The 15,675-nt window shown below is 36.2% G+C and overlaps 1 protein-coding gene across 1 annotated transcript in view; it reads right to left on the reverse strand.

Moving 5' to 3' along the window:
* Positions 1-582: 582 nt before the first annotated feature.
* Positions 583-15,675, reverse strand: part of LOC129414912 (cytosolic sulfotransferase 3) — a 42,629-nt gene continuing 27,536 nt past the window's right edge. Inside the window, exons 3-8 of the mRNA XM_055169028.2 lie at positions 14,776-14,904; positions 10,971-11,071; positions 4,458-4,584; positions 1,830-1,927; positions 1,574-1,748; positions 583-1,486 (exon numbers count right to left, since the gene is read on the reverse strand). Of these exons, the coding sequence (XP_055025003.2) occupies positions 1,374-1,486; positions 1,574-1,748; positions 1,830-1,927; positions 4,458-4,584; positions 10,971-11,071; positions 14,776-14,904 (743 nt within the window). The 3' untranslated portion in view covers positions 583-1,373. The remainder of the gene's footprint in view (positions 1,487-1,573; positions 1,749-1,829; positions 1,928-4,457; positions 4,585-10,970; positions 11,072-14,775; positions 14,905-15,675) is intronic.

Here is a 15,675-nt window from a genome sequence, read left to right on the forward strand (position 1 = left end):
ACTTAGTATTTAGTAAAGAGTATTTTATGATTGACAACATGTAGTTTAATACCTTGCAGCAGCCATTTTGTAAAATGCATTTTTTTCATGAAAAACACCGGTGTTACCGTCACTGGTGTTACCTTCCTAACACAATGAAAATAAAGGCACAAAAAAGATAATAACTCATTAAGCTGTAATTTATGTGAATTCATAAAGTCAAAGGGTAATCTAATAATGTGGATTAAGTTAAAATGTTGGAAAAATAAGTACATTTGAAGACATCATGCCATGCCAAAAATTGACATTTCTGTATAATGACCCTACTGTGGTATTACCATTTGATAAAGTATCTTGAAATAGTGTAAGACCTAGAAAGACCAAAGACAGAAAGTGCAAGTTTAGCAAATCCAAAGATTAATTATTTATAGCTTAGAAAATAGTTTGGCAGAATTTTGAGGTTGATCAGTTTCTCTGTCCTTTAGGCCTAAAATGTGTCCTTGTATAGATAGATTTTCAACATGGCAGGTAAATGTATTATTCTGATGCAAATCAGGTTGTAGCCAATGATATTAATACAAACATGCTAAAGATAAAACCTCATTGTCAACAAGCAACAGTACATATTTATTAAACTTAAAATAGCACCAATAAAGTACTAAAGAATAAATACAACACCTTTTTTTGAGTGGCATTCAAACATCATTTATTTGTGTTTACATTAATGTTCCTGAAAAGGTATTCAAATGCTTCAGAATATATAAGTGACCCTGGATCACAAAACCAGTCGTAAGGGTAACTTTTTTAAATTAAGATTTATACATAATTGGTAAGCTGAATGAATAAGATTTCCATTCCATTGATATATGGTTTGTTAGGATAGGACAATAATTGGCTGAGATACAACAATTTGAAAATCTGGAGTTTGTGCAAAAAATTAAAAATTATTTGATAAACGGATGTAAAGATCAAAGTCCAAAAGGAGTCCTAGCAACACACATCACAAATGAAAAGGTTTATTTTAGCGCTCTCTACTGGCTTACTGCTGAAATGACCTTGTGGACTGAAAAGGGGAAGTTGTAAGCTTTTACATAAACCAAACGTGAATGGGAAATCCCAAAGGAACATGTTAGCAAAGCTAAGTTTGCAGATGAGTTTCTGGCCAATTTTATCACAATTTTGCTTCATCCACTCACAAAAATAAAGTTTTGATATATTTACAGTAGGAAATTTACCAAATATCTTCATGGAACATGATCTTTACATATACTTGTGATTTTTAGCATAAAAGAAAAATCAATAATTTTAATGATAACTATAACAAACTATAACATAACTAAACAAAAATATATATGTCAATTAAAAGAATATTGTTGAGCTATGTTCAGCAAGCATTAAAGTTCTGTCCTAAACTTGACAGTGGTGTTCTTCATCTTTTGTTTGTAGACCTCATCAAACTCTTCATTTTGTGCCACAGTAAAGTGAGTTTTCCAGTCTCCAACTTTACCTTTTGAACACAAACAAAGAGAAGTGAATCAGCTGAAAGGCACAACCCTCTGTTACAGTCAGACAAATGTAGATGATGTTTTCTAACCTTTCCTCATGAAGGGTGAGATCTTGAAGTCCATGACTGGGATTGTAGAATAATTGGTCATCTTGTTGTTTTTCATGGCATCAAAATGAACTCCTTTTGTTATTTTTTCTCTTTCATCAGCTGAAGTTGCTAATCCCAGAAAAGAGCACAAACGTTCCACCTCACGTCCTGTGTCCTGAGGAAATAATTCAACAAATTGCCCTTTAGACACAGAGTCTGGAAAAGTAAAATATATTACCATATGAAAGAAACATACTTCAACCAAATCCTCATAGAACAAGTACAGTAAGTTAGAATATGTCTGTTTCTTTTCCCACCATCCGCTGACATGGTCATACCACGGACCAAACACTTCTGTGGAGTTAATGCAGATGTTTAAACAATTTCTCTGTGACTTTTTAAAATGAAAGAAAATATCCTAGTAAAAAAAAAGTAATTCAGAAAGCATCTTAACCCTTAAAAAGGTCTTAAGGTCCAAAAATGTTAAGAGTATTCAACGAGGACTTTTAAAGGCAGGGTATCTAATTTTGAAAATGCTAACAGTAGCCGACTAGCAATGAAATCACGCTCCCACCCTCCATTCAAATCGCCATCCAAAGTCACGCCTCTTATTCAGAACACATGAACACGCACAGATCAGACGCCCACATCTCATGTCTCACTCACCAGTGAGAAAACATTGCAGCACAAAGTGAATAACATTACCAAAATAACCAACATACCAAAATAAACAGTGCAACGACCCTTTCAGACCCTTTGCCTCCTGCAGCTGTTTGCATCTCGTGGTAAAGCAGTAAAGTTACCGATGTTAATTTAGGTTTTTGCTCTTTGCTGATCAAGACAGTTTTTGCTGCTGTTGTTATAAAACATGTCTTTCGTTTTGTGGCTCCTGTGCAGGTTGTTAATTCAGCAGGAAAGTTTGCCATTCTCCCTCTGTTTTAGATGGGAGGTGAGCGCACATGAACGCGCCGATGACGTATGGTGTCTGTGTGAACAGGCTGTGCGGTGGCATTCAAATTATGCTTACGGATGAGGAACAAAAAAGGCAACGTCCGTTCGGACCAAGATCTATGATTTGTTCAACATTTTTTGCTCCTACGTGTTTCACAGATGACATACATTTCTACAAATATATTTAAACAACTTAATATAGCTAAAAATTTAAAGTGTAGGATCTGTTCTTTCATTTTAAGGGAAAACGGCAACATGTATACATGTATATTACTTTTTTTATGCATGACAGGGTTTTAACCAAATTTTCTATTGACAGAGAGGTACTGCAGTAGATTGACTTAGAATGTCCCATTTTACAGTCATGATGAGTGAATAATGTAGAAAAACTCCACACTAGTATTAATTAAGGTTAGCAAGGCCCCACAAAATTATGCTGTTTACAAAGCGGTGGCACTTATGATTCTAATGAATTAAAGAAATCAGAATAAATGCAGTCACAACCTTTTCTATTGTGCAAATTTTGTAAACAACTTAATTAAACATTTTTTGTAAACAAACTGACAACTAAACCATGTAAACAATCCTTCTTAAATGCAACCTTAAAGGGACACTTCACCCATTTGCATTAAGGTTTGTATAATTAGAATCCCAGTCATGTTTTTGAATGGTCGTGTATCATTTCCTCAGTTGCCACCGAGACAGGAGAAATACAGATTTCAGTGTTGCACTTCCTTCTTTCATTGATGTAAAAATCATCATTTTGCATTATTGAAAGCAGGAAGTCCAATGTCTTTGTTGAGGGAGTGAGACTACAAACATCCCTTTTCTCGGTCAAATAGGCACCAAATTCGAAATGTATGTAACATTTTGACTACAAAAATGACACCCTTTCAATAAAGATTAATGTTTCTATGGGTGAAATGCTCCTTTAACTCACTCTGGAACAAGTTCACACAAGTAGTTAAATATTTTTTGCTAAGGTTTGCTGCATATGGTGGTGTGTTTTTGATGACAGCTTTCCTAAAAGTATATTCTATTCCCAAAATAAGAAATATCCCAGCACATTGCCTTGTTTATAGTATTGCAATGTACCACATTGAATTGTATAACAACCCTTGTATCGGATACGTTTCACCAGATTCTTGCCGATACACAACCCTAATCTTTTCAGGCCTTCTATCTGGCCTCTCTCCTTTACCTGGTAACCAGGTTCTTATGTCCTGATCTGTGCATAAACATCTTCACAACAGGACAGAAACAAATACTTATGGCATAGTGGGCATTCGTTCCCCCAAGTGTCATTTCATGATGCAGCGTTGAGTTCCCTTAAAAGGGAACATCTCAGTTACAAGTGTAACCTCTGTTCCCTGAGATAGGTTCACTTTCTAAAAGCTGAAATGCACTACTTTTTACACCTCCCTTTTATACCTTCTGGTATCCGTGGCACTTGTGACGTCATCACTCCCTGCCTATAAGACAGGCTAGTTTGACAGTTATTCAGATGCGCGAAAGTTGTGGCTTTCTTCCCTTTTCATGATGCAGTGTCTTGTTCCCTATCTCAGGGGACAGAGGTTACAGTTGTAACCGAGACATTTATACACCATTAACTAACATGAATAACTCTACTAGCATTAACAAACATTTACAAAGATTAGTAAATTATGTAAAACTATACTGATTGTTGTTAGTTCATGTTAGCTAATGCATTTACTATTGTTAACAAATATAACCTTATTGTAAGGTATTAACAAAACAGCTAGCTAACGTAGTGAAACAGCTAGCTAGCGTAGTGAAACAGACAGCGATCTTTCTGCCTCCAACTAAACTCCACCTACAAAAAAACGTCACAATGTTTAATAATTGAAAAAGGGTCTATTGTACCGACCAATTTGATTCAATTGCAATTTACTTTAACAATTGTTTAACTTACTTTTTCCTTCCATAAATTTCTGTAAAAAGTTGTTCCAGTCTCCCGGTTCAGGCTCTCCCTTGTTCATTCGATCAAAATGAAAATAGGAAACTGCATTGTCCTTCGCATTACGAGCTACATACACAACCTGGAATTAATGACAAAAAATTACGACATATGATGATATAGGACGATTCATACACACAATCATGAATTCACACAATAACACAACTTATACTGAACACCTCTGTTTGTGCACTGTTTATTTTAGTGTCACCTTCAATTGATAAAATAAGGTTGCATGCAGTGTAATAAACAGTATAAAATAATGTATAGTATGTTTATATGTTACTAAACATCAAATCATGCCAATTAAATGTTTTTAAAACAATCAATGTTTTGCACTGTTAAATTTCATTTGCAGTTAGGTTCAAGCTACATTTTAAAAGTATTTTATCACAACAAAATATTTAACATTTTACCACAACAAAATTTTAAAAAATACATAACTTAAGCATTTTGTTGGATTACCAAATGTTACCAGTACCTAAAATACAACACTTTGAAATTGTCAAAATACCTCTCTGGTAGGTTTTCTTTCAGTAGAATTGAAATGTCAATATAGCATAACTGAACAGACCAATCAGCAATGTTGTTTATGAAAGCCTACACATTTTGATAAAATGGTAGTGTAATGTTTTATAGTTTTTAAAATTTGTAAGAACTAAGCAAACTTAAAAAGACACTGACTCTTTTATATGCAAAAACATTAAAGGAGCCGTGAATCAAATACTCAATTTTCACTTGATAAGAGGTCATCATAGTTAAATGAACATCCTGCAAGTTTCAGAACTGAAAACGTCCATGCTACTGAAATATAACTGTTTTTGGCACCAAGCCAGTATTACAGCCAGGTGAGGAATTCGGAGAAATATGACGTCAGAGTAGAATTGAAGCACCTCCCCAAGCCCAACGACCACTTTTGTAGCCCCGCGCACAGGTTCGCGTGACACACGTGAATACGTCTAAACACGTATGTTTGACTGTTTTAATTTACTAAAAACATTAAACGATTAATAAAGGTACAACACTTAACAATACGACTGTAATATAATGGTAGAAATATACAAAGTTAGTGATAAGGAAGAACTTGCCAGTCCAATTTAGATTCTGATGCCCGCTTACTGTGTTGTACACAGACTTTTAGGCAAGTTGTGTTTGAAAGGTCTAACACTCAACAAAGCTTTTTTATCATATAACTGTGGTATGTAATGTTACGTGTATGTAAGAGCAACCTTACAAGCACAATAGAAATATACAAAGTTATTGATAAAGACTTACCAGCAGCTGTTTAGATTCTGATGCGCGCTTACTGCGTTGTATAGGGTAATTTAGTCACGTCGAGTTTAAAGTTTTGTTTCTACTTTACTATACGTATTGTCATTTATGTGTATCATCTTTAGCACCAAGAATCTTTTGTGGCTCAAACATATATGTGTTCGGCTGCTATTTTTACACATTGTTTTTAAAACATTTCCCCACTTGTAATGACGGGAAATGAAGCTGTCCAATCATAGCAGTGGGCGTTTACGTCCAGGTCTTCAATGCGCCCCTTCAAACGAACCATTTCTCCAGAGAGCCACTGATCCATGTTACAAAATAGCCTATTACTTATTGCTTTTGATGTTTTTGAATGTAAAAACCATGCAAACATCATAAGTAGACCTCAGACAACAGTATAAATCAATGAAATCGACAAATTCATGGCCCCTTTAAATTATCTTAAGTAGTGTTTCTCTCTTAAAGGGACAATAAGTAGGATTTTCCCCCATCTAGTGGTGAAATTGTATTTTGCATTTAAACTAATAGTGCTCTCTAGCACCTTGCTTTTCCAAATGCGTGTTGCAACTACGGTAGCCGTTATGTAATCACTGATCTCCTTGTCCGTTTCAGCTGGTTCACGTGTTCTGAATGAAAACGCGTTGTGGAAACGTAGTCTACTGCTTTTTGTCCCTCTCTGCTATTATAGTTTATCAATATGGCAGAACGACATGGATGCCTCCTCGGACTTACCTGTTCAATGTAAGTAAAGAAAAGAAATTCTAAAGCACTATTCGGACGGGATTACTTTTCCAAACAACGTTTGAGTTTCAACGTGTCCCCCAGGACATCTGTGATTTTATGTACCGATTCGGACAGGATTAAAATGATGCAGGCTATTCCAGAGATGGGAGTGTCTGTTTCATGCATTTGGGCGTTGCAGAAGAGCACGTGCTCTGGATACGCGTGTTTGTAATGTTTAATATTTTGCTTTAAATGTAAAATTATGACAGAACATGTAATTTATTCATTTTATTTTAACAAATCAAAATAAAATATACAAATCCTACTAAAGTAACGTTAGCCTAAGTGTTTTATATAACTGTCTGCTTATAATAAACCCAACGAAATGAAGAAATAATGATTAATAACGATTTATTATCTTTATTAATTAACATTACCATTCTGGAGTTGAACAACTTTGAACAGAGTTTCTTATAACGTTAATGATATTACAGTGGCCAGTCTTAACAGTGTATGATATTCAGCTCGTCTTGATTTAATTATTTTATTTAGCTGAATGCGAAAAAACATTCATATCTGAATCAGGGCCATGCACAGACCTTTTGAGGGGCATGTGCTGAAACTGAAAAAGGGCACCCCCTCCAAATAAATAGCACATAATAATCGTCTTAAAAACTTTATATTTATTTACTATTAATGATTGAAAATTCCCTATTAATGAATGAAAAATGACATTTTATGATAGCTTGGCATTATTAGGATATCTGGCCTTCTAAGTTGGCTTTAACAATTTCCCTCCTGGGTGTTTGTCTGTATTAGGCCTATTTGTAGTCATGTGTTTGTGAACTGCTCTTGTGTACTCCCTCTTATTTAATTGTGTAATATATTAATTTTCTTTTTTTCCTCTGCTTTGCATACATACAGTTAAATAAAAATATGTTTGAGGAAAAAAGCTATTCTTTTTGGTTTTATGAGCCAATTTTTATTATTTGGTTAACATGTTTATGTATGTCATATCCAACATGTATCTGCCTACCTGGCAAAAACTGTGCTGAGGACCAGGAATGTTGGTCTCTTGAAGGTGCACTTAGGTTGGTTGTTCTCTCTCGTGAACTACACTTTCCTTAAAATAAGCCAGCAATGAAAATTTATAAAAATTTTGTCTAGTCATTCAGGGCTAACTTTTTGGTGATTTGGAGCACTGTAGCCCCTGAAAGAAAATGTTAGAAGCTCAAGCAGAACATTTTGAGCACATCTTAAATCAGCCTACAATTATTCACATTTTCCCAAAATAACTGCATTACTGAAAAATACTAAACAGACTTAACTTTGTGCAGTTGATTTCAGAATAAAAAGTTATGAACTAAAAAATCATACAGCCCTCTTGGCTAATTCTAGGCATAAGATACATACATATAATAATTTACTGTAGATAGCCTATTGTAATGAGATGAGTGGCAGGGCAATATACATACTTGTATCCTTTACAAGTTTCTCGTCTTCTATCCACAGTTTTCCTTAACTGGGTGTTTCTAATCTGTAATGTTTTTGGTGTTAATGTATGCTAGACATTTTTTCTCTCTCTCTCTCTCATCTCTGCGATGTTTAATTTTAAACCCGCGCGGGCGCATCTTCTCGCAGTTCACCCGGGCTGCGTAGACCCATCGGTAAACGACTGAGACGCGTCATGCAAATAAACGGTAAAAACCCGATCCTGCATTCCGTATTGTTGTCACGGGTGCCCTGCACATGCGTGAACAGCAGTGAAAACTGCTCGCGCTGTGTCAAAAAATAATTTTGGTCACAGTTTGGAGCCCTTGGTGTCTCCCTGATTGCCCACTCGCCCAATCTCGTCTAAACCGGCCCTGCTCAAATTTATAAAACATGCGCCGTTATGGACATATTAGTGTTTCTTTTGTAATGAGACGGCATTGTACTCAAACAACAAGATATTTATTTACCGTTGCAAGACGTTCAGCTGCTCTGCTGTGGAACTTCAGCTCGTTGCACTCACGGCGCATTCACACGGGGCGTCAGCGTTAACGCTTCCCATTCACTTTTAATGGGTGAAGTCATGCGTTGCCGAACTGAATTGTGGATCCGTCAGGGGGCGGAGTTAAGAGGTTTGACTGACAGTTTGAGGGGATCCAAAAAGATTTTGTTTTGTAATAACTTTTATTTGATAAATATAATTTTAAAACAGACAGACATACGTAAAGGGTTACCAATAGCATTGATTTATTAAAGAAAAAAATCTAATCAAATCCTCTAGAAAAACAAGGGCACTTCGGAGTGTAAGGACAAAAAGGGCATGTGTTCTGCACAGGTTGAGCCCTATCTGTGCACGTGCCTGATCTGAATGAATGGGACTCAGGAAATACAATATACGCTTATTAGTAAGACCTTATGGCAGATCACGTTGGCCAAAATATGAAATGAACCGCGTTTTCAAAAGATATTGCGGGCAAACACAGACATTTGCATCCGGACGGGATTACATTTCTCAGAGGACCTCTGAGTTCGGCGAAAAACAGTAGGTAAATTGCTCTGGAATTCTTACGGAGGTCTTCAGAGAAAAACACAGACATGGCCGATTCGGACGGGATTAAAAACACAGAGGACCTCTGAGAAGCACGATTTTCTCAGAGGTCCCCCTATAAAACTAATCCCGTCCGAATAGGGCTTAAGCTTACAAAGAAAAGTCAGATTATTAATCATTTGACCCCAACGAGGACATATTTATGAATAAAGACAATTATTTTGATCAATAAAACACTTAAAACCTACTTACTGTCCCTTTAAAGTAGTGTTTCTCAATGGGGGTGCTGGAAGCAAGATTTTTGAAAGGAGGGTGTTTACATGTTCTTGGGGGGCAGAAAGGAGGCTGGATAATGGATGGGTGTGGGGCGCTGGCCCAAGAAAGGTTGAGGACCACTGATAAGACACATCCCAACCAACTTTATAGTTATGACAAAAAGCAGCATATGAGTACTGTTTCTGGAATATTATTAATATTTGTATTTAAAATCTGTCATATTGAAGGGAACAACGTACATCCCAAAATTGTGTCATCACTATTACATGTAATTTAAAACCCTTATTGCTTTTTAGTTCAAATTTAGCATACCACTACAACTTCAAATACACAGGGCAGTGACCACTATAGACATCCCACCCGAAGAAAACATTCAAACCGGCAAAAGGGGGGTGATTACAGAAATGAACTGCAGTCGGTCTGCACGCCTTGCTTGTGCACCCAAAATCCTGCTACTTCCATGGACACGGCTCTTCACGGCAGACGGCAAAGATAAATATGTTTGCACTGAGTGCTGCACAAAACGCTTTCACTACAAGACAAAAATGTCACACAACGATTTCGCAGCTTGCCGCATATAGTGTGAATGCAGCATACAGTCGCTGAAACGAGTCATCCAAGTTTAAATCAATTCCACAACCTGAAAGTATGAATTAATTGTTGTAAGTGGTTAGTAATTGTTGCAAAATATGTAGTTTTGTACGTTGTGTTGTGTGCACTCAAGTTAAGTTTTGAGCTTGTTATGTCACTGTTGTAGTTGGGTCTGAAGGGTAGCAAAATTTACTTTTTGAATCTTTTTTTTTGTTAGCAACAAAATATAATATTGATTTTAAATATCTGTGATAATATTTTTGAGTTTTAATCATAGTTTATTTATGTAGCAACATTTGGAACTATCTGTATTTTGTTATTTATCAAAAATACTTATCTGGTCCTGTTTTCTTGTCTGGGTTTTCTCAAATATCTGTTTGCTGCATGAGGGCCAGGTGATAATGTTTTGTAATGTAGGGTGAGGGGTATAGGTGCTATTAGAATTATAAATAGAGGACAATAAGCTTGACAGACAGTATTGTGTGAATTCTGTGGAATGGGTGAATCCTTTGAAATGTATAAGTATGACTGGAATTGATCTGCATCAAAATTAATAAGCATAGAAATAATCAGAGTGTTTTTTTTATTTCAGAATGCTACTAGTCAGGAATGTCTTACAATGCGTATGATGCCATTTATATCATCCAAATTTGAAAAAGTGACTTTGAGATGGGACTCTGTATGACTGATGAGGAGGTATGTGACGATGCCTTGGAACTGAAAAAGAAAAATTAAAAACTATATCTGCCCATATGGTGATAATGTGGATTTTACACCAACAAAACCAAGCCATTCAAGAACACAGATCTTGTCACATGACGGGCATTACTGTCTGAAAAAGGATTTTATCATTCTCAATACTGATATTTCTGTCATCTTTTTCCATTTACTACTGGAATACCTCCCAAGGTTTGCGTGAGAATACAGAACCAGAGAAGAGTAGCATCATGAAAATGCATATTATAAAAAAACTAAGGTGTTTTCTGACCTTGCATCCATGTAAACCAGTTGTTTACATCAAAAATGTAACAAATAAATCATATACTACAGTACTGTATATATACCTTCGAGTTCTGTTCCCAGAAGGACTTAGGCACCAGCTGAACAGGTAGATGAGTTTTGATGAGGCGAGGAGAAGTTTTCATATTATCAGCTAGTTCTGTCCCTGAAAGTAAGAAATTAACATTTAGGGGTGGTTTCCCGGACCAGGATTAGCTTAATCCAAGACTAGGCCTTAGTTTAATTAGGAAATATAACTAGTTTTAACAAACATGCCTTACTAAAAACATTACTTGTGTGCATTTTGAGGAAAAACAAAGGGCACTGATGTATTTTAAGATATGTCAGTGCAAGTTGTTTTCAGTTTGGAGAGCTCTCAAAAGTGTTTAAGTCTAGGACTAGTCTAATTCCTGTCCAGGAAACTTAATGATTTTACAGACTATTTGGCCAAAGTGATTTAGGCCTGGCACACACTAGATGATTTATAAATCTTAACCCATTTTGAAATCGTAGGAGACCACAGATAATAACAGCAGTCTCAACAGGTTTTTAAAATTATAAATCTCTGAATGCACACACTAGATGATTCGACTAGACCACACAACTGCCAACTGTATATTAATGTCTTATCTAACCTAAACTTGCATGATCAAACATAAAAAACATGTTTTTCTCTCACATACTGCTCCCATAGTTTTCTTTCTCAATACTCCCATGTTTGTGGCTGACTTGTTTTTTAGCTATAAAAGCATGCAAGATCCGGTTGATGCTTACTTGCTCTCACTGCCTATTATGGAAATCCTGCAGCTGTCCGTTAAAGATATTCATATTCATATCTGCTTGAAATTGTGCTTTCTACTGACGTAGTGCCAGAACAAAATACAGTAACAGCTGAAGCTTCAAACCATTGTTATTGTCCATAATATAAGACAACATTCTTTTCACGAAAATGCACCTTAATAAGCTATGTCATATTATATTCAAGCTCTAGATCAGTGGTTCTCAACTCCTCGGGCCCCCCCTCCCAGAACATTTTAGATGTCTCCATATATAAAACACCTGATTCAGTTCATCAGCTTGTTAGTGTGTTAATTAAGAAAACGTTTCAAACATTCTGGAAGGAGTCCAATGAGTGGAATCCGGTGTTTCATATCAGGAGACATCTTAAACATTCTAGTCTAGATGATTACATGCCAATCATACTGTAGACCCGCAAAAATGCAGTAGGTGGCGCCAAATACACATAAACAAGTTCACCTGGACTGAAGCAACCATTTACAGTAAAGTCCAATTTATAGTCCCCTCCCGTCAGGTTAAAATACTGCATCATAGGTATTTTCATTTGCGACGTTGAACTTTGGACCAAGTTGAGGAGTGATTTAACTCAAACTGCAACATTAGTTACTGTTTATTCCATCACTGCTGGTCATCTCAAAACATACACAACAAGTTTCTGTTCTTCTTCTTTGTTTGTGGGTAAACTTGCCAAGCTTTTTCTTCATTGACGGTGGCACTGCTACTGTGGTAACACGTGTGGATACTGCCTACCAACGCTGGTCAAACTGGTCCTGTTTGACTAATGAAAAGTATTTTCAAATGTAAGAAAAGTGTTTACTCTTTAAGAGACATGAACTTGGACAAATATGGACATGAGCAATTAATTTCTACACTGTGCGTAATCATTAGACAGTCTCCACAAAGACACGTGACTGAACAATAGATGGCAGTTATGAACAATTTAAAGGTGCTCTAAGCGAATTCACGCGTTTTAGACCATAAAACATTTTTTGTTACATACAGCAAACATCTCCTCACTATCTGCTTGCTGCCTGGCTGCTGATCAAACTGTAAAAAAAGCGCGATCTCTGTAGACAGCCCAGGCTCCATAAACTTCAATATAAACACAGTGGCCAAACCTAGCACCACGAAACAAAACAAAGTGTTCCAGCCAATAAATGACAAGAAGGATTTGGGGGTGGGGCGCATTCATGAAAGCACAGAAGGGAGGGGGAGGAGTTAGCTATCCGTTTGTTTGAAAACAGTTCAAACATCAACAACAACTGAAGTCTCGCAGATTCGCTTAGAGCGCCTTTAAGTTGAGAAGAAGACGCTGCTGGGCTCAGTGCTGCTCTTTTTATGTTTGTGCAGAGGCACAACATAATATCTGGTCATGCTACACCACTTGCTGGGAAAGGTTTCCGAAATGTTTGGTTAACATTTTTAGACTTTCTTAGTCATAATAATGACATAATAAGTTTCAATCAGTATAATTTTCTTGTAATACTTTCTGCTGGGAAACATGTAAATATCTTTAGAAGCTTCTGGAGCACAATACTAAATGTCTGCACAGCTTTCAAAGTATACTCAACTACGGATTTGTATGGATGGTAGCAAATCCCACCATTTAGGTGTTGTACAGACAAGGACAACGAGAGTATTCTTTGGGCTTAAATGGGCAATTAACAGAAAATTGCTGAAAAGCAAAGATTTTTCAGGACCTTGAGATCCTGATTTTCATTAAACATAAACAGTTGCTGATCATCCAGGTAACTACACACTTAAAGGAATAGTCTACTCATTTTCAATATTAAACTATGTTATTACCTTAACTAAAAATTGTTGATACATCCCTCTATCATCTGTCTGCGTGCACGTAAGCGCTGGAGCGCGCTGCGACACTTCGATAGCATTTAGCTTAGCCCCATTCATTCAATGGTACCATTCAGAGATAAAGTTAGAAGTGACCAAACACATCAACGTTTTTCCTATTTAAGACGAGTAGTTATACGAGCAAGTTTGGTGGTACAAAATAAAACGTAGCGCTTTTCTAAGCGGATTTAAAAGAGGAGCTACATTTTATGACGTAATAGCACTTTTGTGAGTACTTCGACTCAGCGCAGTAACACCCTCCCTCTCCCATTATGAGAGGGAGAAGGGGAGCGGACTTTTCAGGCGAGTCGAAGTACTCCCAAAAGTGCTATTACGCCATAAAATATAGTTACTCTTTTAAATCCGCTTAGAAAAGCGCTACGTTTTATTTTGTACCACCAAACTTGCTCGTATAACTACTCGTCTTAAATAGGAAAAACGTTGATGTGTTTGGTCACTTCTAACTTTATCTCTAAACGGTAGCATTGAATGAATGGGGCTAAGCTAAATGCTATCGAAGCGTCGCAGCGCTTATGTGCACGCACACAGATGATAGAGGGATGTATCAACAATTCTTAGTTAAGGTAATAACATATTTTAATATTGAAAATGAGTAGACTATTCCTTTAACTTCTTTTATTTATAGAGCACTTTACAACTGCACCAGCAGGCCAAAGTGCTGTACAATCAAGATACACAAAACAACATAGTACATGAATTTAAAGAAAAGATAAAACACATGTATTAATAGTCAGGTGTACAGTATGTTAACTTTTGAATAGGGTTATTTTTCTAAATTTAGTAATTGTTATATGTTGTGGCTGTGTAAACATCTGTTGTGAATTTGCTTGTTCGGGGCAAAACTAATTAAAAATAAATTGCAATCTTAATGAATTGCAATGTAAACTTACTGTATGAGTTCAACTGCACAATAATATTGCATTAATGTCTATAAATTTAGCTAAATTAGCTAGAATAATTGTTATATAATGAGCAATATGCTACCACCAAAAGAGATAAAACTAAAGAGCTGAATGATGATGGACAGTTGACCGTACCCGTTGACTTCCGTAGTGGTTTTGTGGTTACCATCTTTTATCAAAATATCTTCTTTTGTGTTCAACAGAATAAAGAAACTCATACAGGTTTAGAGCAACACGAGGATGAGAATTTTTTTTTTTCCTTTTAACTTGTGAAGTGAATTATACTGTGATCTCTGACCTGTTGGAATAACCTGAAAGCATGACTCCAGGAATGGCACTCTCATGTAGATTGGCTGTGAAGTCTGGCGATCTGGAGCATCATTACCAAAATACAGAAGGTCCAATATATAAGAAACCCAGGTGGTACCTAGTGGAACAAGAGCGAGAGAAAGTCTTGAGAATCTGATCGTCATACTGTTATAACAATGGGAAATAAAAGCTTACAAACTACTGTGTGGATTGTTTAATGATTTTATCGATGTAACTTTATATATGCAGCTTTCATGTGTGTTTTTGGTAATTTCTTTTGTAAAGATGGCGGTTACATGCAGACAGAGCATTTGCTGAACCTAAGTAAAGCTACAGCATAACAACAGTAACACATTCATTGCTTTATACAGCTTCAGGTCTATATGATAAAAGCTTTTTTAATACAGTCAAAAAATATATACATCTATAGAACATTTATATCTCTTGGTTCAAATATCTAACATCTTTTAAATCAGGTGTAAAAGAATGACTGGGGTGAATGCTGAAATCTATGAACATTCATAAATATGTGCCCTTAATGTCCAGGTGGGTAATGGCCAGATGGCAGGTGGTAGAGATGGCATCATCTGTTGATCAGTTAGGCCGATACATACAGGGCAGACGATTGCTATAGATGGATTCAGCAGTAACAACATAAACAAGCGGCTTTCGTGGTCAACACATAACTTCTGGTAAACTCTGCTAAGAATAAATAACAACAAAGTACTTTAAACGTAGTTTATTTATATACCAAGCAAAATAAACGACATGTAGATTATCTAGGAAACCAAAACACTTGCTATTTTCAACGTGGTATTTGTTAAAGATTTCAGTTTAGCAAAAAGTCAGACCATTAAAAAAACTGATACCGGAAGTAAAGTTCAGATCA

The sequence above is a fragment of the Misgurnus anguillicaudatus genome, chromosome 5 (assembly GCF_027580225.2).
Source record: "Misgurnus anguillicaudatus chromosome 5, ASM2758022v2, whole genome shotgun sequence".
Lineage (NCBI taxonomy): Eukaryota > Metazoa > Chordata > Actinopteri > Cypriniformes > Cobitidae > Misgurnus > Misgurnus anguillicaudatus.